This window comes from Sitophilus oryzae, unplaced genomic scaffold, assembly GCF_002938485.1.
Source record: "Sitophilus oryzae breed Bouriz unplaced genomic scaffold, Soryzae_2.0 scaffold_179_pilon_pilon, whole genome shotgun sequence".
Taxonomy (NCBI): domain Eukaryota; kingdom Metazoa; phylum Arthropoda; class Insecta; order Coleoptera; family Curculionidae; genus Sitophilus; species Sitophilus oryzae.
The window spans coordinates 4,310,719-4,336,083 of NW_022146501.1; the positions used below are offsets into that span (position 1 = coordinate 4,310,719).

Below are 25,365 nucleotides of genomic sequence, written 5' to 3' on the forward strand. Positions count from 1 at the left end.
CTATTTACTTTAATATTCACCTTAAATGAAATTGAATTTTGAATTTGAATTGTTTTTAATGATAGTAACAATTTTAGTTCAATTTTTAATAAAATTTATTTAATATTAATAGATCAAGAGATTTGTAACCTCTTTTAGCGATTTATAACATTCTCAAATGAATTACAGGTGCCTTATTTTTATGAAAATCCTTGGCTTTTCATAGTCGCTGCAGTTACTATAGCTAGAAAAAAACTAATTTTTAAGGTGTGAAAATTGCGACACACGCTAAATAGACTTGATTTCGTATGTCTCGAAGTCTGGACCTTTTTGTATGCCTCGATAACATATTGGTGCAGATTATTTTTACCCAAACAAATAATAACCCAGACTATACATTGATGCGGATTGTCTATGAACTCTTTCTGAAGGCCACAGAAACCTGAACACGTAATTCGGTGTTCTTTCGCATCTGTTATAGGTAATTGTGACCCACGACACCCCAAATTGTTATAACCAGCAGTGCCGTGGCCATATATTTTTTTTATTATATTTTGTTTTAGTGGGTCGATTTTGATAAATTTTTGGACTACGCCTATGGTGTCGGCGGTGGTATCATACTAGGGTTGGAAAAAATCATGATTTTTTAAAAAAAATCAAAAAAAAAATAAGATTTTTTGATTTAAATCGAATTTTTGATTTTAATTCAAAAACAATATTTAAATCAGTTTCAAATGACTATAGGACTTATTTCAATTAAAGTCCTATCCTAAATGGCTATAACTAAATCTTTATAACTCTGCCCAATATCGATAACATTAACCATTCTACGGTGCGTTTATTTGTTTCCCACATCGATATTTCGCAAAAAAGTCGCTCGCTTCAGATCAAAAGTTTTTTTTTTCAAAAGTCTCAAAAGTATTAATTTTTGTCACTTTAATGGCTAGGCATAAAAGTAAAGCACTGTTACGCCTAAGCACAAAATACAAAAATATATTATTAAACTGATATTAAGTGTCAAATTCAACGAGTGTACAAATTGTTGCTCGATTACTGTTTATATTAATTGCAATATTTGAAATTCATTAAAAAATGATTTGTTGTTGTTTTAAAAAAATAGTATGTTCTATTCGGAGTAAAAAAGTACTTTATGTGCTTCCTTGTAACGTCGGAATAGCTTTACGATGGTCCTTCAAAAGTACAGCATTATCAACAAAAGTATAATTTTTACTCCTAATAAAACAATACACTATTGTTCGGAAATAGTCTTAAGTCGAGAATAAAATTAGTTTTATCTAATGTCAAAGTGTAAAATACTTACTGCAGATCAAAATGTCGGTAAGAATTTGGAAAAGTACAACCGTTTCAAAAAAAATATAAACAACATATTTCCCGACAACGATTATAGATTCTCGGGAATGAAGATATAGTCTCTATATCAGAAGAACCTAGTTCTGCACTAGACTGCGAATGATATGTATTCGAACAGCGAATTTTTGTCACTTATACATAAATTTTAAAATAAATCCCTACGTTTAGCGGTCTAATGGATTCACACGAAATTACTTCAAAAATCGGCCCAACATTTAAATCGTTGAATAGATATTTTTATATAGTTTTATAACATTTACAATTACTTTTCGATTTATTATCTGTTATATCTTTTATGGAAATATTTTTTATAGTTTTCTAGGACACATTTTTATAACTTTTACAGTTATTTTTTGATTTATAATAAAGTTTCAATAAAGTTATTTTTTTGATTTAAATCACATGATTAAAATTAAAAAAATCACTTGATTTATATCAAGATTTAAAGCATTGATGCCAACCCTGTATCCAGTGCCGGACTTAACGAAGCTGCCGCCCCAGGCCAAAAAAAATTGCCGCCCCTTAACATTTTTTTTAATTAAAAAAATTACGGATATAAAAAACATTTATTTGAATACAGGACAAACAACAGAATAGACCGACAGAACAGATCAGCACAGAACATAAAATAAATATTAAAATATTCATATAAAATGACAACAAACGAACAAAATAAATATAAGGTTTGCTTATATGCTTATAAAGGTTTCCTACGTAAAAAAGTACTCGCAAAAGTTCGCAAAATTATCAATTACTTCATCGTAATTGATAGTTTTTAAAAGGTCGGACTCAATATGTAAAACTGCCAAATGATTTAGACGTTCTGTTTCCATAGTGCATAGTGGATCGTAAATAAGTTTTAATACGTTTCAATGCAGAAAACGAGCGTTCAGCAGAACAGTTAGTAATAAAAGTACATGTGAAGATTCTTAATGCTATGAAAGTATTTGGAAACAGGTCTTGAGCGTTTTTTTTTTTCATAAATTACTTTAAGAAGCTCTCTAGCAGATGGTTTTGCTGACTTAATGCATTTTATAAATTCACGAAAATGTATTAATTCATTAGGCATTGACTCATCTAAATTATTTGGATTGAAACAGGTTATCAAATGTTTGGACTTATCGGTAATGTCGTCAATACTTAAAGTAGATAAATCACTAAAGAAACCAAATTTGGTTGAAAAGTCATTGTAGGCACTTTTCCTGTAGGAAATTTCAAGGATTAATTTATCAATAATAACATTAAATACATTTATCCTAAAATCGTCCCTAGCGTTAAATAGAGTTTCATTATCACTGGTTTCATCAAATTGTCGTTTCCGTTTCACTTTTCTCTTTTTATCTGCGGCATATTCTTTCTCACCGAACAATTCTATGGCACTTCTTTCATATTCCTCAAATGATTTAGTATTATCTAGATTTCTAATTTCAGAAAAATATTTTCCGATGAGCTATATAAATCTGCAGCAAGTTGTAGATCAATATCTACCAACTTTTTATTGACCGCATCTAATCTATTTAAAACGTCTGTCCAAAATACCGCCATAAAACCCATTTCTAGGCTTTTGAATTGTTTGAGGAGACTAGAAGTATCTAATCGGGTTTTAGGCTTTTCGGTATCGTCTTGAGGAATTGACTCCAACGTGGATTTTATTGGAAGACAAAGATAGTGATTGGCAAGCTTCATTTCGTGCAGACCAACGTGTTTTTGATCATTTTTTTAATGTTTTTGAATTTATTTTTTTATATACGATGTATTTATGTATTTATTTACTGGATGCATGGCACAATGCAGTAAAAAATAACCTAAGCGAATTATATATTTAAACAATAATAGTTAAGTAAATAAATATGTAATCGGCTAAGGCTGTATTCGAAATATTTTATGAACAAATAAAAGTTAAAAAAAAAGATAAATATTTTGGTATGCTCAAAATTTTCCGCCCCTAAAAATCTGCCGCCCCAGGCCCGGGCCTAGTTGGCCTACAAATAAAAGTTAAAAAAAAAGATAAATATTTTGGTATGCTCAAAATTTTCCGCCCCAGGCCCGGGCCTAGTTGGCCTAGGCCTAACTCCGGCACTGATTGTAGTAAAGTTTATACAAAATTCACTACACACAACCAATTATTCAAAATCGCTAAAATTACTACTACTCATCCGTAGGCTCCAATATGATGACGTCTAACGTAACAAATTCTGCTGCAGCCCGTATATGGGCGTTACATGTCCTTGTATTCTTTAGTCATTGGTTCCAATCGACCCATAATTAAACAAAATCCTGATGATTTCGTTAATATACAGGGTGTTCCATCTAAAAAAAACGAAGGAAAAATATTTTATATTTTTGAAAATTTGGCGTAAAATATTGAACATCCTGTATGATTTACGATTACCATGTTTATAGCAAAGTAAGAAGAAACCATCTAAAGTAAATATCTAATATAGTTTTGATTTCAGAACAGTTGTTGTATTATTAATATTTTTTTTAAGAAGGGTTGAAAAATATATGTTTGATTTATTTTTTAATATCTCTGAAACTATCGAAATAGATTTACTCATATCTTAGAATTATGTAAAGTGATCTGAAAGGAAGCCAAAAATGCAATAATATACAAGGTGTTCCATTTTCAACTTTATCAGTAAATGCACATTCAATTTAATGGAATTTACGTTTTTTGTTTTTATTTCAAATAGTTTTGGTTTGAAACAAACTATATACGAGGCATGTTTTTAAGTAAGTACCGTTTTGGAATTAAAAAAAAACGTGCAAAGATATCGCAATAATTTTATTTTTACATGAAAGCCTGTACCTTAATCTACTTTTCTACATAATTTCCGTGAATATTGAGGCACTTGTCATAACGTGGCACCAGTTTTTCAATACCCTCCTCATAAAATTCTGCCGCCTGACTGGTTAACCACTGTATCACAACTTTTTTGACTTCGTTATCGTCTTGAAGACGCTGACCGCCCAGGTGTTTCTTCAAGTGCAGGAATAAATGGTAGTCACTGGGCGCCAGATCAGGGCTGTATGGAGGATGATCTAGAGTTTCCCATTTAAAAGATTTGATGAGATCTTTGGTCCAATTTGCCACATGTGGACGGGCATTGTCATGCAGCAAAACAATACCCTTACTCAACTTGCCACGTCTTTTGTTTTGGATTGCACGGCGCAGATTGTTCAATGTCTCACAATAAGATGCTGCATACATACTTGATTGTCTCATTACGAGGCAGAAACTCCACTAGCAATACTCCTTTTCTGTCCCAAAAAACTGTGCACATGATTTTCCGGGCAGAAATTGTTTGCTTAAACTTCACTGTTTTGGGTGATGATGAATGTCGCCATTCCATTCCATTGTCTAAAAAATCTTCACCTTCATTGTGGTACTGCTCAAGGAAAGTCAATGCACTGCCTAAACGTTGGGTTTTGTGCAAATCCGTCAACATTTTCGGAACCCAACGTGAACACAATTTCCGGTAATTCTCGGTCACAATGCGATACAAAACACTACGAGAACATTGAGGAAAGTACAATGATGAAATTGTAAAGCGTCTGTTTTCTTTCACCTTTTCGTCCACTTTCTGCACCAAATCTTCATTAACGACCGAAGGACGCCCACTCCGTTCTTCATCATGCACATTTGTGCTGCCATCTTTAAATGTTCTCACCCATTTCCTTACCATTCCATCACTCATAATGTTTTGTCCGTAAACTTCACAGATCTCACGATGAATATCGATCGGTTTTACGCCTTTAGCACTAAGAAATCGTATGACAGCCCTACTTCACAATCGGCGGGGCTCACGATTGTCGGAGGCATCTTAAACACTCAATAAACAACGTATACAATGAAGAATCACAGACAGTACTGGCAAGTACTGGCGTCTGTGCATAGACAAGAGATGTATCGGTGGTACGAAAGTACTACCATTGCACGCAGGCCGCTATCTCCCGTTCGGGACTTAATATCTAACCGATACTTTCCGACAAGTCGGAATTAACTATCTCTACGCTGTGGTTGTCATTTTGTGGATCTCCCAAGCTCACCTGATGATGGAATAGGGCTCCGAAACCGGTAGTGAGAGCATGTTGATCCGCATTATGACAAACACAGCGTAGAATTAAATTTCTATATTAGCAGTTAAGTGGCAAGAATCCTTATATAATTTTATTATATACCTCTACTGCAAGAAATTTGTTTTCTATTTTTAAAAAAATAACTGTTGCGTTTTCGCATCATTGGTAAAAAATGGGTTAATGACTTAAATCTTTTCTAAAAAGACTTAACGGTCAAAAGGTCACTGATCGCCATCAAAAACTGATTTAAACCCTCCAAGTATGTCCGTCCCTGATTATATTTCCTGTTTATCTACTTTTTATTTTATAGTTATATGGGATTTTAAATTCCAGAGATTGCTAATAGTGAAATTTAAATAAAACATGTAAGTTTTGAGATTATTCCCAAATATTTTTACAATACCTCTGTATAAATGAAAGGCGGCATCAAAAGCACATATTGTATAAAGCGATATCTTTACAATATCGTAATTCATATTCATAAAAGCACATCGTGATAGTTACCTATTTGTTTTGGAGTAGAAATCTCGTGCTCTGTCATATAACAATAAATATTGACTCTTTAGGGATGAACGAGACCGATCTTCGTCTTGCGGTCTTGGTATTGGTGTTGCTTTTTGTACAAGACCAAGACCGAAGAATATAGAATCAACGGTGCCCGGGTTGATGGGTAAACCCGTTTCCGATCCTGGGAAGATTTTTTCTATATGTGGGTGCAGACGGTTTGACATAATTTTTGCAAGAATTTTTCCTCCGATAGCCACTATGAAAATTCCTCGGTAGTTTCCGCAATCTGATGCACTTCCTTTGTTCTTAAATATATTCACTATATTGGCGTTGCGAACGCCCTGAGATACCTCTCCGCTTTCTCGTATGCCACTGAAGAGAGCCTTAACATTACCAATAAGTTCTTTACTTGCATATTCATAGATTTCCGCCAGAATCGCGTCACAGCCAGCTGATTTTTTAATATGTTTTATGGAGGCCTTTATTTCCTGTTCTATTATTGGGACAAGAACAGTTAACCTAATAGGACTGCTCATTCAGCCAAAAGTGTCCGCCAGGTGCATGCGAAAACTACTCGCTTTGTGACGCCATTGTAGCCCTTGTCATGGTTATTAGTCCTTATCTGGCAACCAATAATACACACACGTGCATTATTGGTTTACCGAACCTAAAACGTTCATTATTTAGTTTATTTATTTAAACACCTTATATGTAGGTATGCAGTATAGAAAATTAACTGTAACTGTATTGTATTAAATACTCGGATAACGCATTTTAAGAACAGCAGGTTCCAGCATCACCTTTGCAAACATTCTTTTTAGAGTACCTCCATATTTTGCTTTAAAATAATTAATAAAACAAAATCGTGGGCACTTAGTATGCACTTTGTCACAATCCACAACACAAAATGAACGTATTTATACACTCTATAGCTCTAAAAACTTTAAAGACACCTTTTTCACATTTAAAATTGACAAAATAATTAACTCAAAATTTCTCAGCTGTTATTTTTATAAGTTTACCATAGGCAACTAATAATACACACTATCACGACAAGGCTTTGACAAGGACTACATTGACGTCACAACTGTCAGCTGAAGCGCGGGAAGAGGCGAACGTACGTCTTATGAGGATGAGCAATCCTATTAGTTTACCGTTCTTGTTATTGGGACATCTATCTAATACATCAAGGCTGTTATACTGATGTATTATTGTGTTTAGTGCTTCTATATTGGGGTTGTTTTCATGGTTAAGGACTGTAATACTCTTTCCAGCGATTGCTGATTTGCTCGTCCTCGTTTAGAAATTCACTGTTTTGTGCCTTGATTGGGCAGCTTACCTTCTTGGTTGGGCCCACAGGTTGGGCCCAAGAACGGTAAACTAATAGGGTTGCTCATCCTCATAAGACGTACGTTCGCCTCTTCCCGCGCTTCAGCTGACAGTTGTGACGTCAATGTAGTCCTTGTCAAAGCCTTGTCGTGATAGTGTGTATTATTAGTTGCCTATGGTAAACTTATAAAAATAACAGCTGAGAAATTTTGAGTTAATTATTTTGTCAATTTTAAATGTGAAAAGGTGTCTTTAAAGTTTTTAGAGCTATAGAGTATATAAATACGTTTATTTTGTGTTGTGGATTGTGACAAAGTGCATACTAAGTGCCCACGATTTTATTTATTAATTATTTTAAAGCAAAATATGGAATTACTCTAAATAGAATGCTTGCAAAGGTGATGCTGGGAACTGATGTTCTTAAAAAGCATTATCCGAGTATTTAATACGATTTATACAGTTAATTTTTCTATACTGCATACATATAAGGTGTTTAAATAAATAAACTAAATAATGAACGTTTTGCATTCCGTACACACACGTGCATTATTGGTTGCCGGATAAAGACTAATAACCATGACAAGGGCTACAATGACGTCACAAAGCGAGTAGTTTTCGCATGCACCTGGCGGACACTTTTGGCTGAATGAGCAGTCCTATTAGGTTAACTGTTCTTGGGTTGGGCCCATCTATATACGTATACTTCTTTTACAGCCTCGAGAAGAATTTACGATGGTCGTGATGCGCGGCCTACTCTTGAATCTGATTAGCTTTTCACGACCACCAGTTATCCTTTAATTGGCGCAGGTTTCTTCGAAGTGTTGTTGGCTGCTTTAAATATGTCCACCAGCCTTGGATTGTGTGGATTTGCAGTGACTGCTTGATGTGCTCTCTGCTTTTTTACCAACAAAGCCTGTATATGCGGTTGATTTTCGTTAAACCAGTCTGGTGATTTCTTTTTGTTGGATTTTCGCAATACTGCTTCGCTGGTATTATGAATTCTATCCCTTAATTGTGTCCAGCCTTGTTCAGCTTCCAAGATCGAGATTGAAGTTATCGGTGAAAGTGATTCCTTGATGGCTTCCCGGAGGGCGTCGGTGGAATCGTTTTTCTCTAGAGTCCGTACGTTCAATCTGGTTATATCGCTTTGCCTTTTACAGTGCGGATGTTTGGGTTTTAATTGGAGTTTGATTTTTGAAGTTAAAAGTCGGTGGTCAGTGCCGCATTCGGCATCTATTCTGGCTTTTGTGAGTCTGACATATTTCAGATGCGTTCTTGGAACGATTACGTAGTCCAATTGATGCCAGTGGCCTGATCTGGGATGTTTCCAGGTACCTTTAAACGTGTCCCTCAACATGAACCATGTATTGGTGATGCAAAGATTATACTCTGTGCATGTTTTAAATAAGCATTCACCATTGCTATTTACGTTTCCTATTCCATGTTTTCCCAATACGTCAGGCCATATTTCCTGCTTTTTGCCGACACGGGCATTAAAGTCCCCTAGTTTTAGCGTATCGGGTAGGAGCGTAGGCACTAATAATGTTGAGGTAAGTTTTGTCTGATATAGGGTAATTTAGCGTCATAAGACGTTTAGAAACACCAATAGGTACTTCCGTTAGTCTAGTTAGCGATTTCGTTTTTGACTGCAATGCCTACATCACGAATTCTCCTGTGTGTTGCGGGGTGACCCTTCCAAAACAAGGTTTAATGCTCCTCAGTGAGACTACCTTCATCCGCACAGCGAGTTTCACTAAGAGCGGTATCATCTAATTTAGCCGGTAGAGTTCCTGTGAGACCAGTGCTGTTCTTCCCTCTGGTCGATTTGAATTTGTCTCGTCCAGTAGAGTGCGGACGTTCCACGCCGCAAACGTGAAACAATTATGTTTTTTGTTTCTCCGATGATAGGCTCGAGTGAGGCACCCCCCTCCCGGAAATCAATTGAGGGCGTATTTTACCTCCGGACGATGTTTTGTCCCACTTCGAATGTTCCATCCAGGTGGATGACACTTCTTATGGGAGAACTGGAAATGGTTGAAAACTTGACTACAAGCGATTTTCTAGGAATCTTCCTTACCGATAAATTATTGACAAGAGTGACAGATAAAACCTTGACATTCTTTCAGTATAACTGTTCATCTCTTTTTTCTTTCTAAAGTGTGCGTTGAAAGGAGACAAAAACAATTTTTGCAACCCATAAATTGTTATTCGAACACCACTTTTCTCCTTGTCGGGTCGTTGACGTTGACTTGTCGCCATTTATTTCTTTTGTTTACACGCTGCAGTTTGCTTTGTAAATTGAATACATAAATTATTTAGGCAAATATAGGTTTTTGATAAAACTCCTTGGACTAACGTGTAGGTAAGTGTTGATAAATAAGTTTTTTTTCATCTTAACATGCTCATTGTCATTCTCCTGATTTAGGTGACAGAAAAGGATCATCAAATGAAATTGAATTTTATATTTTTTCATCCCAGGACCGATAATAAAATATATATTTTATGGATACCTTCCTAAATATCAACGAGATGAGCCATCGGAAGAAAGGGACCATAGTACAAAACAGAAAGGTGATCTTTTTTCTTTCCACTTAGGATATTGAAATTATTATATACTGTAGTCGTGTTTGGCATTATGCTCTTAGAAATATAGGTAAACAAAGAAGAACAGATATAAAGCATCCCAGAGGAAAAGAGAGGCAATACCTGTACTCTCTCTCTGATATTTGTGAAAGTTACGGCAAAGTATTGTTGTAAATGTCATCTTTTTAATCGACCTGAAAACTTCGAGCAAAAAGATGACACTTTCAACAAAACCCTGACAGATATCAGAGACGATACAGGTTTTTCCTCTCTTTTTCCCTGGAATACTTTTAATTTATTATTCTTTGTTTATCTAGATTTCTCAGAGCACTATGAACGAACTCAGCTTGTATGTTTGAAATAATCGTCCAGTTGGCTTCAAAATGATGATCGATGACATTTCCTATATAATTTTACTTTCAAAATTATGATATATATCGTCATTTCTAAGCCATCTATGACGCCATTTTTTTCAGTTTTGTTATAATTAATTTTGTCTCTTGATCTACTTGTAACATTATTTTTTAATTTTATTAATTTATTGTGGTGAAATTAATTTCTGTTGTATATTTGATATTGATATTAAACATATTTTTAAAAAATGGTGTATTTTTTGTGTTTTTATCTATGTCATAATTAAAAATAAATGAAGAATTAAAATTTTTTATTTTTTTAAACTTCCCGCCATGCGTGACAATCTAGTCCGTAGTTCCTACAAGCGATATTGGGGGCGCTAGTAGCAGTAGACTTGTCAACAGTGTCAAATTTAAACGTCAATTTCACTTTCCAATATTTAGCAAGGCGCTCGCACTTCTCCTTGTGGTTCCATCATTGATGTGTGTTAGCTGCGTGAAAAGGTTTAACTTTGGCGGTTACGCTGCCGCACAGTTTTGGCTGCAAGTGTAGCACGGGATGGCTATGGCACAGTGAGGACCGCGGCGATAGTTCTCTTGTGCTACGTTCCCGACCAACTAGGAGTAGTTCACAGAACACACTAAAGAAGAACGCTAACTCCCATGCATTTTTTAGTTTCAAAACGGTTTCAAATTTGTAAAGAAATCTGTAATCTGTATATTGAAGTGGCGCCATCTAGCCACCCAGGAAAGTAACAAATGTGGCGGCAAATTTAAATAGATGCAATTTATTTTTAAGCAAGACGTATTGACTTGTTCGCCAGTTAGAGCCAATCAGATTTCTACAAAATAATGTGTAGTCATCTGATTGGTCCTAAGTTGGCAAACAAGTCAAATGGTAAAAAACAAGGATTTATATATAAAGGTTAAACCAGGTTAAACTATTGTAAAGTGTTAAATGGTTTGCTTATATCATTTTATGTGCATAAAAACCTACAATAAATAATTTATTTTAATTTACAGAAAATTATACCATGAAACATTTTACAGACAAATAAAACAACAGATTTAAAAGTATAATATTTATTATAGTACCAGATTTAAGAACACATAACAAATATCGTTGGAATACAAGAGAAAGTGACGTCCATTAGAAACAATGTTTTATTTACGTGTATTTTTTACATTATGGACTTGAACAATTGTGTAATATCACATTGTGGAATTTATGTACAAAAATATGGAGTTGATCAATATTTTTTTGTAAAAATATATGGCGTTGTAAATATTACATTGTTAAAAAATAAAATTCACAAACATTTGGACTTGGTTAGGTTACCTCACCTCACTTTCTCGGATTATTAAATAAAATTGTTAGATAAATCAAAGACCTTTAACTTAAACCTTACCTTTATAAAGATCTTAAAAAATCAAACACAAAACAAAGTTCAAAAATACAAAATCACCATTGTAAAATGAAGATTGCAAAAAGTGGTGTTCGAATAACAAATTATGGGTCACCAAAAATTGTTTTTGTCTCCTTTCAACGCACACTTTAGAAAGAAAAAGAGATGAACTGGAATACTGAAAGAACGTCAAGGTTTTATCTGTCACTCTTGTCAATAATTTATCGGTAATGAATATTCCTAGAAAATCGCTTGTAGTCAAGTTTTCAACCATTGCCAGTTCTCCCATAAGAAGTGTCATCCACCTGGCTGCAACTGTAGCACGAGATGGCTATGGCACAGTGAGGACCGCGACGATAGTTCTCTTGTGCTACGTTCCCGACCAACTAGGAGTAGTTTACTACTCCTCTTCCCCAGAAAGATGGTAGGTCTGAGGATTGTATAATATAATGTTATACCGCCTATACTCGGACGTCTGCGTTTGATTTCTTCGTCTCAGTCTCCCTTGTTTTTTGTTCAATTTGTATAATGTAGATGTAATATAATGTCAGCTTTTACAATTAAATTAATAAGTATTTAAACAATAAAGAGAAATTTCTAATTTTTGTCTAAAAAATAATATTAAATATTTTTTCATTAATATTTCAGTTCAACACCACAAATCCGTGTTTTAACATTTTAGATACAAATTAGAAAACCGAATAATCTAAATCCTCTTTCATAATTATGGCGCAATAAAACAATTAAAACTTGAATAAAAAAAGATCGTATTCTTAATCAGTTAAATTGATTTTGTAAGATAACGCCCGACAAAGTATCAAGGTTTTTAAAATCCAATCACAGCCAGCACATCCTCACGATGTGTCGCGGAAAACCGTTTGTCGTGACGTCTTTCCTGTTTTTCACCATTTTCTTTGATAGCTTTCCCGAGTCGGAAGGTTTTTTGGGAGTGAGGAAACAGAATTTGAATCTTTTGACGGATCTTGTTCCTTTGGAACAGGGCAATGTGTCGACTTTGTTTTACGAACAGAAGTTAGATCATTTCACGACAGGGGAGGCCAGGACATGGAAACAGGTGAGCAGTTCAAAATACACTCAGATTGCAAAAAAAACGCAAAGGAAAAATGTTTGGTGAAGTTTTTTTAAATTATATTTTTTGTTTATAGCAACTGTTAAAATTGCCTTATATCTATCAAAAATAGTAGATAAAATAGTACTTTAACCGCAAGGGTAGATTAAATGATACTTTCAGCGAGGATAGGTTAAAAACTTTATTTCTTCTCGCACATTTTTTAATTGCTTCCATTTTTGAAAATGTTTGTATTCCTTTTCATAAGTTATTTGGGATTTAAATTGAAGTAGTTTGGATATGACGTTTGGCGCCTCAGCCTGAATATCTGTTGGTAATTTACTTATTTCGTTTTGAGCCATTTGGCTCCAATTCAATCAGCAATCGACACGAAAGATAATTAAAAATATTGACTCAAAACTGACAACTAAAGAGACAGCATTATTGATTTGTCAAATTACATAGAAACCAACGCCAACCCAGCACAATATTTTTTCTACTCGTAATAACTTCCTTTTAATTTTTTAAAACAAAAGTCGTATAAAAAAATCATATTTGCAATTTTTATTTATTTTAATTTACAAAGTTTGGATGTGACAGTCTCATTTCTGAGAGCAACGACGATTGAACTTGTTTCCATGGCTAACTAAGTGAAATTGTTTAATTATGATTAGAATTGGGCTAATTTTTCGAAAAAAAAAACTTATAGCTTATATCGCTGAAAAGCTTAAAAGATGGCGCTTTTTATGAAGTCATGGCCAACTATGGTTTCCATTTAAAAAAAACATATGTTTGTGTCATATATCAAAAATGACAGGCTTTAGAAAAAATCAGAGAACACAGACTCATTAGGGATGTGATTATCTACAATTTTTATCTCAAAACATTTTGTCTAAAATAGATTATAATGGAATTAGGGACAATTTTTAAAATAGCCAAAAAAAAAATTTTTTTGAAGTATCTAGTAAGCCATGAACTTTTTCAAAAGTTTGAAAGGCGCATATTTATAACCCCACAAAACTGCAATTCTTTCCCCATTTAAGCAACTCTCTATCTCCAGTAGTTTCCGAGATACCCATAGAGAACATCGTAGGAAACTCACCCTGTATCCGTTATACAGTATGCTAAAAAATTCATGAAAATAAGGATAAAAGTAAGAAAAATATAACACTTTAAACTTGACGAAAAAAAAAATCCGTAGCGTTTTTTTTATATCTGAGTATATAACTTGGCAATTTCCTTCTCTTCATTGTCATGTAAACCAGGGTTAAACTAAAAATTCAGTTAATAACGTACAGTTTGTGCAGTTTATCTGGAGACAGATTAAAAAACATATTTTTAGATTATCAGAATCTTTATTTCTAAAAAGCTTCGTAACTTTAGTAAACAACAGATGCACTAATCCAAGATTTAAACGTGATTGTCTCGATTATAGGATACTTTAAAAAAATCATACACCTATCAAAAATGTATTTACATAAGTACTAGTTTTTTTTGTTTTAATATTTGTTGAAATACTGTATCCATTAAGTTATAATAATTTTTTTTTTAAAAACTACTCTCTGCCCTAATGAACTATCTGATAATAACTCTTTTGGAACAGTTACCGTTTTTGCACCAAATTTCATATAAAATATATACAGGGTCGCCTTTATGTATGGAAACGGTCGATTATTAGGTAAAATATAGGAGGTACCGCAAAAAGTTAATTACAAAAGTTATAGAATTTTTAAATATCTATTAGCGAGTAATAAATTTAAGTATACAGGCTCATTCATAAAGTCGTGGCACATCAAAGTTTCATTTTTTTTAATAGAACCGTCTGTATGTTATTACATATTTCAATTCTTCCTTCAATTCTAAGAAAAAAGCGAATAACAGAGAATGTACTTCAAACTAGCGATGGGAACTATCGAATGAATTAGACTATCGAATTCCATTTTTTCAAAGTTACAACTCGTTGAAAATATGCGCATTTATTTTGATTACAGTTTAGCCTTATGCCACGCTCAGCCTATGACTGTTGGTAATGCTTTCGATTGCCTTTGTCATTTGCCCAATTCAATCTGCAACTACCGTTAACTGAAAATATTGATCAAACCAGACCAAAGAGACAGTTTTTATTTATTTGTCAAATTAAGAAACGAACGCCAACTCAGCACAAAATTATTTTTGTTTTTTTTTTTTTTTTTTTATTGAAATAAATAATTTCGAATATTTTAAAAATGTTCATATATAAAATATTGTTTTATACACGACGATAAAATTGCATTATCGTCTTCCGACATTAATTAATCTTTTCGGTCTTGTATAAAAAATAACTATATTTTGCAACTAAGGAGCAACTAAAGAGTTTTAATTTTTAATTTTATACTACATACTACAAACATTTTCCTAAAAATAACAGCCATATAAACAAATAATATAAATATACAAACTTTACTTATAAAACAAAAATACCCAAGATTTACAAGCCAGATATAAACAGAAAAATTCTAGGCTGTCATTTATTAATTAAAAAAGTGTATTTAATGATTATAGTATTTCATTAAACTATGAAGATTTTTCGCCATATTTCTGTTACATAAAGATATGTATATTTTTATACTTAGTATTTCCTGAGTACTTATGGAAGAAACTCAATCATACTCAAATCTAGAATGCCTCTTTATCTAAAGAAAAGAGTATCTAAATATGGCGAGGGAGGCTATATACACCATAATTGAAAATGGGAAAATGGTTGAATATGCTAAAAATGATGATGATGATGATGATAACATGATGAAAAATATTTTTTTGAAATAAAATAACAGGAAAAAACCGTTTTGTAGACGGTTAGCGAAAGATTCTTTATAAAACCACTGGGTACCATGTAGCAGTCTTTAATTATATTCCACCTCGTTAAAAATCTTGCACTCAAAGGCCCAACAAACCAATAAATTTAAGCCGGTGCTGTTCGTTCAATTAAAGGAACAACGGTCATTGTAAAAGAGAGTGCGGAATTTCAGTATTCCAAAAAAAAAACACAAAAAAAACGACTTGCCATAATCTTAAGGAATTTCTTAAACTCATTACAGAAATTTTTTTGCTCTTATTTTAACATTTTTTAAGCTTAAAGCCAACGATTATGCGTTAAAGAATCTATACAAAATTTGATAATATCATACAGCGTTACGACAGTTATACAGAGTGTCTAAAAATAATTTATATTAAATAATTACTAGATTTAAACGGCAATAACTTGTTTAATTTAAACGGAACACCCTGTATATTTTACGAGAATCAGATGCACAATTTAATTGTCTATCGAATTGTATTATACCATTTTTTACCTATGTCTTCAACTTTTCGTAGAAAATTCATTTTCTTATAATTTAGACCTCATTTATCACTATATCCATGGAATATTGACATTTTATATTATTTTTACAGATGTAACATATTTTCAAAGAGCACAGATACTAATATTGTGATATATTTTAGTTCGCTTATTTCATTAAAAAATTTAAAAAAACTTAAATATTTTTTGTTAAAGAGGACCAATTAATATGTTCCCAGTATTCAAAATACATAAATTGACTATTTACGTTGATTAATAATATACATAACTGCTCCAAATACTAAAAGACTGAATTTTGTATGTGTATTAGACAGTGTGGTAAAAAGTAACTCTTTATAAATTTTATTTAATTTTTTGACGAATGCTTATTTACAACAATAGAGACGCTCATTTACATAACTTATTATTATATTGATTTCTGAGTCAAATCCACATTTACTTAGAATAATTTATTAATTAAAAAAATGATTAAGTATGTAATTAACTAATTTTTGGGCGGAAATAATGGTGGTATATTTAATTGGTATACTCTCTTACAAAAATTTAAATAGTTTTCTTTTTGTAAACAAATGGGCTTGCAATATTATTATTTTCACCAACTGTACATTTTGTACATATGTTGCTTTAAAACATCTAAAATGTCAATAGTCCATGGGTATAATGATAAATGAGGTCTAAATAATTATAAGAAAAAGCATTTTCTACGAAAACTTGAAAAGGCAGGTAAAAAATGGTATAAAACAATTTGATAGAAAATTAAATTGTGCAACATACTATCGTAAAATATACAGGGTTTTCAATTTACATTAAACAAGTTATTGCCGTTAAAGCTAGTAAAAGAATATATAAACAAGGCTAGTAATTATTTAATATACATTTTTGGATACTCTGTAAAAGGTAGTATAATGTTTATTATTCCAACACAATATCTGATCAATAAATAAACTTCAGTAAATATTTAGTATTAAAACCTTTAATACCTTTCGAGAAATGAAACCTTAATTTTTTTACTGCAATTTCACAAAATTGAAAATATCTCAAAAAAGGCAAGGTTTAAGTGTGATAAACCTTAATCAAATTTTCCTTTATTTCAATCGTAGAATCTAAAAATAGAATAATATACAGGGTGTTTCGTTAAAAAAAACAACTATAATATTTTTTACTTATTTGGGAAACTCTGTATCTTGTAAAATTATTTTTAAATTGTAGCTCTAATAGTCCCAAAACTTACAATTTGTAAAAATATAATCGTTTAGCTACAGTACTCCGTGTTGTATGTGGTGAACAACCCTGTAAAGAAGAACGACTTTTTCTTTTATAGTGAATATCCTTCAACGATAGTCCTTTTTTTAATTAATAATACTATATATTATTTTCAGGGTAAAGTGGTTATTCGTCCCATAGCATTCAAACCATCAGTACCAAATATGACTCCATCCTCGAGGTTCAGTGATAGGTACAGTTCCACGCCCATTTTAACCAGGCCTGGTTCCAGACTAACGCTATACGGAAGTAAGTTGCCTTAAAACACTAGCTTTAGTACCATTTATGAATCATTAGTTTAAAAAAGAGTTCCACAAAACACCAAATGACTTAGCATTATCATCAGCATCAAAAGTTCTCCAACTTTAACTAAATTTGTCAATTTTTAGGTACAAGTGATCTACATAGGACACCAACCATCCAGAATTATTCTCTGGATAGGAAGATCCGATCTTCTTGTACTTCAACCAATTCCTCACCTCCTTTAGCCATGAGCTCGTTGCCATCTATACCTCACAGCCATAAGTTGATCGGGTACGACAGTTTGGAGAGTGTGAGGAAAAGCCCTCACAACCATTTGGATGGATCATTATTGTAAGTAAAAATTCAGTGTTTGTTGAAGCTTATTTATTTTTTGCATAAATTTTAGACATAAAGGCTCATACAGATTATCAACGTCCAACGTAGAGAGCCTTCTAGATCTTACTCCCTCACCTAGCGATTCTGGCGTGTCTGAGCTGGAGGCAGCCCTCAGAGATCGAGATTCTGAGCTGGCCTACCTCAGACAAACCATGGAGCACAATGAACAAGTCATATTTCGAGTCTATCAAGAAAAAGAAAAGGTTTAGTATCTTTAGATGATATTTTTTCCTCAATATAATTTAGAATTTTATTTCCAGGTATGGGAAAGAGAAATCCATAGGCTTAAAACCCTTCACGACAACAGATTACGAGCCAGTGCTCAGAAAGCGATGAAGCTAGAACAGATGCTGATGATGCAGTCCTACCAACTGAATCAGGACAAAAAAAGACTTACGGGTAATTATTAAATAGTTGTTCTAAAAATAAAGTAGTTTATAAGTTCTGTGGGTTACTAGGAGAACTTCAAAGAACGAATTTTCAAAACGAAAAATTGAAACAGGAAGTGAGTGCTCTAAGAAGCAGACTGGAGGATACCGAGTGGGGTCTTTGCCAAAGAACCGGTGAGATGTCTTTGCTTAAAACGCAACTTAAAGAGTACCAGGTAAGTGATTTTGGTGTTTATAGAACAAGTTTTTTGAAAAATAAACTTATATCTCTTCAGACGGAACAAACCACAAAGTGCCAAGAGCTTTTACAGCTCAGAACAGATTATAGAGAGTTGCAACAGCAGTTTGAAGATATGGAGGATGAGTTGGGGAAGCAGCGGGCAGATACTGTAGAAAAATCGAATGAGATTGCTGATATGAAAATAGAAATAGAGAGTCTTAGGTGCCAGTTAAAGAAATACGAGTCCATAGAAAGTATTGACAAAGCAAGGTACGTATTTAAATATACAGAGCGATCTAAGATAACCGTTACTAAAATACACTCACCGGCACGAAAAATGGGAACCATAAAATTTTGATGTATTTTAAAATGTATTATTTTTTGTTCTAGTGGACCTTACCAACCAAATCAAACCAAACAAAATCATAATTGTCCATTGATTCTTTTAGTAAAATTATTCTTTTGTAACCTTGAACTTTAATAAAGAAATGCATGTCATAAAATACAGAATAATGTGATAAATATGATTCTAGGTTCGAAGATATAACAGAAACGGAAAGACTGAAAGCCGAAATTAAAGAACTGCGCGAAGAGCTGTCAGATCTTTCACTGAACGACTACAGCAACGTTCAACCCGGTCGATTTCTGAGAACTCAGAACCTGCAAAACGATCTGCAGAACGGTCAGAACTCTGACGACAGTATGTCTCTGGAAGACCTGGAGATTCAGAAACTGAGCGGGGAGTACATAGAGAACTTCAACGAGGACAACGAAGTGAGCAGACTGCGGAAAGAGTTGCAGTTGAAGAACAAGGAGTTTGCTAGAGAGAAATTGATATGGGTTCAAGAAAAAGAGAAGGTTTTAAGGTAAATTAATATTCGCTTAGGACCAAACCAAACCAAATCAAAATAAAAATGAAACTTCTATACCCTGTATCCCCGAAACTAAGCATTTTAGGACATACATTTATACGAACTTTACTTATTTTTATCTGGAGAATAAGTTTCCGGAATACAGTTCGGACCACCCTGTATCCTTTATACAGGGTGAGTCTTAAATAAGTGCAAGTATTTTCAGGGCTGGTAAATATCGATTAAAGAAACATATGTATTTTCTCTTTTCCATTTTTCAGATAAGGCCAACATAACCGAGTTATTTAAGTTTGAAAATTAAAAAAAAATGAATTTTTTTGAAAAAATTTTGAGAGCCACCGGATTTTTTCTGTATTTGCATCCCTTTTATTGCCATAACCATAGAGTAAAGCCGTAACTATGGTAATATCAGAGATTAAGAAATTATACCACGGGAAAATTTGCGGTGAAGAGTAGAGGTGGGAATTCTAGTTCCTTGGGAGGAACTAGTTCCTTAGTTCTAGTTCCTCCAGAGGAATAGTTCCTTGAACTAGGTCTTTAGTTCACAATAGTTCCCGACTAACATTGACATCCCCCTTGCTTGCTAATGCGTTTCGTTGTCAGTCAGAACTATTCACAGTATGATTTGTATAATTTTTATAATGTACGGAGATATAACGAGACGTGTAATTGTGTATGTTAAAAACATATAGGTAAGTTTTATTGCAGATAAAAAAATTTTTACGAAAAATTGCATTTTTCCTCACTTCAAACTTTTTGTTTTTGTCTAAAAATTCAGAATATCTACTCCGTTTTATAAGATATTACTTAATTTTAGGGACCTAAATTGAAACATTCCCATAAAATATTTAAAAAACAAACTAAAAATCAAAAACAGTATCAACGACAATTTTCTGTGGTAATAACGCCGCGCCGGCTGTGGCAATAGACAAGGTCGAATACATCGTCGTCGCCTTGTATTATATCTCGGATCTGCCGACTGAATACATTCCCGTGAACTAGTCTTTTAATAGTTCCTCTATGTCCGGATCCGATAACATACGGCTGGCACTCCCCACGCCTGTCTAGCATCAATCGCGCTGGCTGATCCATACGTAAACTAGTCTTTTATTTCGTTCCTCTAGTTCCTTTAGGTCCGGATCCGATAACATACGGCATACGGCTGGCACTCCCCACTCCTGCCTATCATTGGACAACGCGCGCTCGTCGATCCGTCGCCGTCGCATATTATTCTATATCGGTTACAGTCTCGATCCCGGAATAGGTCCTGAGGAACTAGTTCTTTGAGAAACCAGGAACTAGTTCCTTTCATTCCGGGGTCGGAATAGTTCATTGGAACTAATCCGCTCACGAACTACACACCTCTAGTGAACAGGCAGTTTTAAAAAGTTTTCGAAAAATATACAGGGAAACTTAAAAGAAAATGCACGATTTTCAACATCTTTTTTAGCGAAAAAAACCTCATAGACGTGTTCCTGGGGTCGAAATATACCACCCCTGAAAATATTTGCACTTATTTAAGAGTTAACCTGTATGAATTGCGTAAATTACATAAATTACACTGTTTCAGATATCAAAGACAGCTACAAATGAACTACGTGCAGATATACAGGAGGTGCAAATCTCTAGAAAAGGAATTGGTAAACATCAAAATCGAAATAGAAGATTCCGATTTAAGTAACGATCAAGTTGGAAAAGCTGACCCAACGCAGACCATAGAACTTTAAATTATTCGTTTTTATTTACCTACAGCTCGTCAAATATATGATGATATTGTCTGCCACAGCTGGAGGAAATGAATTGACATTTTCATTGAGAAATATCATCCTATGTTTGATAAGTTGTAGTTTAATAAACATTTAGTGCTACTTCTAGTGAATATTTTGTGCTATATCTTGCCAGTAGTGGTTGAAGTATTTGTTATAATATTAAAGAATGAATTTGTACAAAGATATAGTAGTAAATGAAGCTAGAGTTTGTCACCATACTTTTTCTTATGTAGATGGAAAATCTACAGATAAGTTAAAAGTATTAAAAAAGCAATATAAAACACACTAGTTGTTTTTGCACAATACCTTTTTATTTAAATTACAGTAGATTAAGTAGACGCAGTTTTAGTAAAGTAGACGGACATATTGTGATTTTTGTTTTTTGAAAATACTTTATTTATTATATTGTAACTAGGCCCTAGATTTAAGTACTGTATATTAAAGTGTTATTTTTTTTACTAGACACGAAATAGTACACAATGCAGTGAGTGCGCTTGTAGTTTTTTTTTATTTTATGACATTCTCGTGTGTATATATTACGTTTTTTTTAATAAATGTAAGTTCATTATTTTGAATATGTGTTTTGTTTTATTTTTCTGCAACTGGTGTATGTATGAAGGTACAAGCAAAACAATTTTTATACAGCGTGATCCACATTTAATAGCAAGGTTTTTAAAATATTTTAAAATGAAAACTTTAGATCAACAGGGCCTGAAATGGTTCATTTAGAAATAAAATTAAGAAGAGATTTAATCCAATCAGTAGCTAGAACTGTTTATTATGCACTTTTTGAGTCGCACCTCAGATATGCCGTTCCATTCTGGGATACGTGTTGTGCGACTAAATTTGACCGCATTTTCAAGCTCCAGAAGAGAGCTGTTCGATATTCACTAGGACTAAACAGCAGAACTCATTGCCAGGATTTTTTTAAAAAATTAAAAATATTAACACTTCCTTATTTATATATAAATCCATGCATGTATCAGCTTCTCAGTAAAGGCCATCTCACACTTATCCACTCAGGAACGCGGAGCAAGATCTTTATCTATCTACCCCACGCTCAGAGTTTAGAGTTAGTTAAAAGTTCAATATTATACAACTCAAAAAAAATGCACAATCACCTGCCATTTGAAATCAAATCCATAACATCATTTTCTTCATTTCGCAAAGCATTGAAATCTTATTTACTAGACAAGGCTTTCTACGCCGTAAATGATTTATATGTTGATAATCGAATTTGATCTTGTAAGCACTGGTCTAATATTTGCTATTACTATATTTACTATAAACTTATTAAATATTTTTTAATAATATTTTTTTTATTCTTTGACATTGTAAACATTTATAAATGTTTATTTTAAACAATAAGACTGACAATGTAATTTGTATACTTGTTTTGTATTTCTCTTTTGTTTGTTTACTTTACTTTTGTCTACAAATTATAAATTTCTTTGACAATTAAGGCATTTATTTATTTAATTTATTTTAATTGTATTTTTTAAACAACGTAAAATACGTCAAAATTTGACAGATGCTTAAATGCCTATCCGTGATTAATATTATTTCTCTTTTTATCTCTTGCAATCAGTTCCATTATTCTAACGTATAATCGAAAAAAAAACGGCGTCAAAGAGGCTTGGAATTGGGAAGATACGCAACCTAATGGGCAAATTCGTGATAAGGCTGATTTGATTTGATTTCCCCTTACGTTTCAAGTACTGTACGGTGGAGCCTCTACTCGTTATGCGGCCAACGCATAAAACACTCATTTTCTCTAATTCGGCTAGCGAATGCATATCGAAGACGCTGTGGAACTGAAAGAGACAGTGTTGCCATATTAAAATGTGTAATATCTGTAATACGTTTGACAAAAATACCTTTAGATGAAAAATCCGCGTTTATTATGTATTGAAAATTTATTCGTGTTAAATATAGAATAAACAACAAATATAAACATTCTTTTATAGATAAGTACTGAATATTTTGTATGATCGAAAAAAGTGGTTTGGTTTATATACATATGAAATAACAGCGATCTTTATTTCCAAGCCAACTCAGACACGTTCATTGTTTAATCATATAATATTAATGATAGAAAAGCTGTATTATTAATGTACTGTACCCAAAATCCGTAAATATACGGATTAATTCGTAGTTCTGGCAACACTGTCTCCGGCAACCACCAACTTTGTAGACTGCTTAAAAAGAGCTAAACTAAATCTCGGACATGTAACGGTAACGCCAGCTACATCTCAGACATATTTTGTGCCATAAGTCTAAATGCAGAGGATAAGATTGTAATACTTTCTAGGCTGACCACAGATCAAATCTTTTAAGAAATATTTATCCTATCTCGTTTGTTAAATTCTATTCTAATACTGCAACAGCATAATTTAGACAAAATATATTCAAATAGTAAGAATAAAAATCCCGAGAGAATCATTAAAGACATAATGATAAATACGCCTCCAATGTTTCCTAAACCAATATGGTTGGCTTCTGAATGCGAGGGATGTCTCAGAATATCGCATGCTTTTCTGTTGGGATTCATTTCCCACCAGTAGTCTGTGAGACGTTGAAGAACTCTTCGCTGGATAAGCTTTAAAATCCTAAAATAAAAATCTTTTTAAATACAAAATACAGTCATTATAAACGTTTCAACAAGACTTGAATTTAAATTACTTAACTTTTGTTATTAAACAATTATAAACTAAGCAAAGAATACTTAAAACTAAATTAAGAAAAGAGCAACAAATCAACGAAAAATCAAATTTGTAAAAATAAAATCAAAAAAAATCAGACAAAAAGTGTTAAAATTCCTACCATGACATTCCCTTCGTATTTAATACATGAATATAGAACTAGTGTTTCTTACTTATTTCTTCGTCTTTTTCTTTAATGATTTATAATACAAAAAATGTATAAAAAAAATCAGAAAAGAAAAAAATTATTTTTTTTTCTATATTTTTTTAAATATGCAGAAGTGAAACTTTTTTACGCGCGCTGGGAGTAAAACTTCAAGGTCGTAAAACGACATGCGACACGCGACAGTGACAGTTGGTTTTGACGTAAGAAACGTCAAGAGTTGAATGGAGTCTTCAGACGGACAGACGGTCATTTTACACATAATGCACATTTTACATTTTTTTTATTCACTCTTGATCTGCAACACACGTAATTCAGAAAAAAACTTAATGTTTTTTATTAATTCTTTATTTCATTTTGTACGTACAAAAGAAGTAGGTACTGTAACATAAAGTACGGACTACCTATTTCCCACTACCTTTATTAATATACTATAATTATAAATATTTTATCAACAAAATATAAATTTTATATTTGTGCGTTATTTTGTGCATTTGTCACACATCAGGCTTCTACATATTATTTATTCTCTACAGGTACACTTATGTAGTTATATTATTTAACTGTTTTTTTTTTAATTAAAAGAATAACAATTATTATCAAAAATCTTGATCAAAAACTTAGTTTACGCTAAATTTTTTTGGATATAGGTACTTAAGTTGTGTAAGTTCAAGTCAAACTGCACACAGGTGTTCAAATCCTTAGAGCTTAAAATTTAAAAAATCAAATTATTTTCTTTCCAACTTATGTTCTATCAATATAACCAAAGTTTAGAAAATTGAATAATTCTGCTTTATTAACATTTTGCTTCTATCCATTTAAAATGATATTAAAAATTTAAATATTTGAATTTAAATACATTTATATAATATAAATAAATTTGCATTATAAATGTATATGTTTTGATCTCTTTTTTATTGGATGTATCAGCCAAATTTGATAATAAACAAACAGAGGTGATGCTATTAGCCATTGTTACGTGACACCCTGTATAACATGTTTGTTTAAAGAAATGCGCGACATCTAAATATACCAATGGATATATATTCGTAATAAAAATAAATCAATTGAAATAAACAAAAAAAGATAAATAAAATTGATTTCTTTTTTTTTAATATATTCTATCGCTCTGTTATACAGGGTGGTCCAATATTCCGTGGATATAGAACTACTACGTATTTTTGGAATCAAAATAAGTTCGTTGGACACAATTTACCTCTATACAAAAGTGCTTCGTTTGTCCACTAGAGGGCATCAAAATGTTAATAAAAGAAACACATTTTTTCATATATTTTAAGAACCATTATTCCGATTTTAATGAGGTTTTGGGT

The 25,365-nt window shown here is 32.7% G+C and overlaps 2 protein-coding genes across 3 annotated transcripts in view; both read left to right on the forward strand.

Moving 5' to 3' along the window:
- Positions 1–21,711, forward strand: part of LOC115882710 (leucine zipper putative tumor suppressor 2 homolog) — a 155,545-nt gene extending 133,834 nt beyond the window's left edge. The window contains exons 1-8 of one of the 2 annotated variants that reach the window (XM_030900932.1): positions 17,378–17,529; positions 17,670–17,874; positions 17,930–18,122; positions 18,180–18,318; positions 18,378–18,523; positions 18,584–18,798; positions 19,062–19,394; positions 20,971–21,711. In XM_030900932.1, coding sequence (XP_030756792.1) covers positions 17,445–17,529; positions 17,670–17,874; positions 17,930–18,122; positions 18,180–18,318; positions 18,378–18,523; positions 18,584–18,798; positions 19,062–19,394; positions 20,971–21,127 — 1,473 coding nt within the window. In that variant the 5' untranslated portion in view covers positions 17,378–17,444 and the 3' untranslated portion in view covers positions 21,128–21,711. Of the gene's footprint in view, positions 1–17,377; positions 17,530–17,669; positions 17,875–17,929; positions 18,123–18,179; positions 18,319–18,377; positions 18,524–18,583; positions 18,799–19,061; positions 19,395–20,970 lie in introns of those variants that run through there. The other variant, XM_030900933.1, reaches the window with a different exon arrangement.
- Positions 12,439–25,365, forward strand: part of LOC115882709 (putative serine protease K12H4.7) — a gene marked incomplete in the record, with an annotated part of 747,005 nt that continues 734,078 nt past the window's right edge. The window contains 1 exon segment of the mRNA XM_030900931.1: positions 12,439–12,683. Coding sequence (XP_030756791.1) covers positions 12,468–12,683 — 216 coding nt within the window.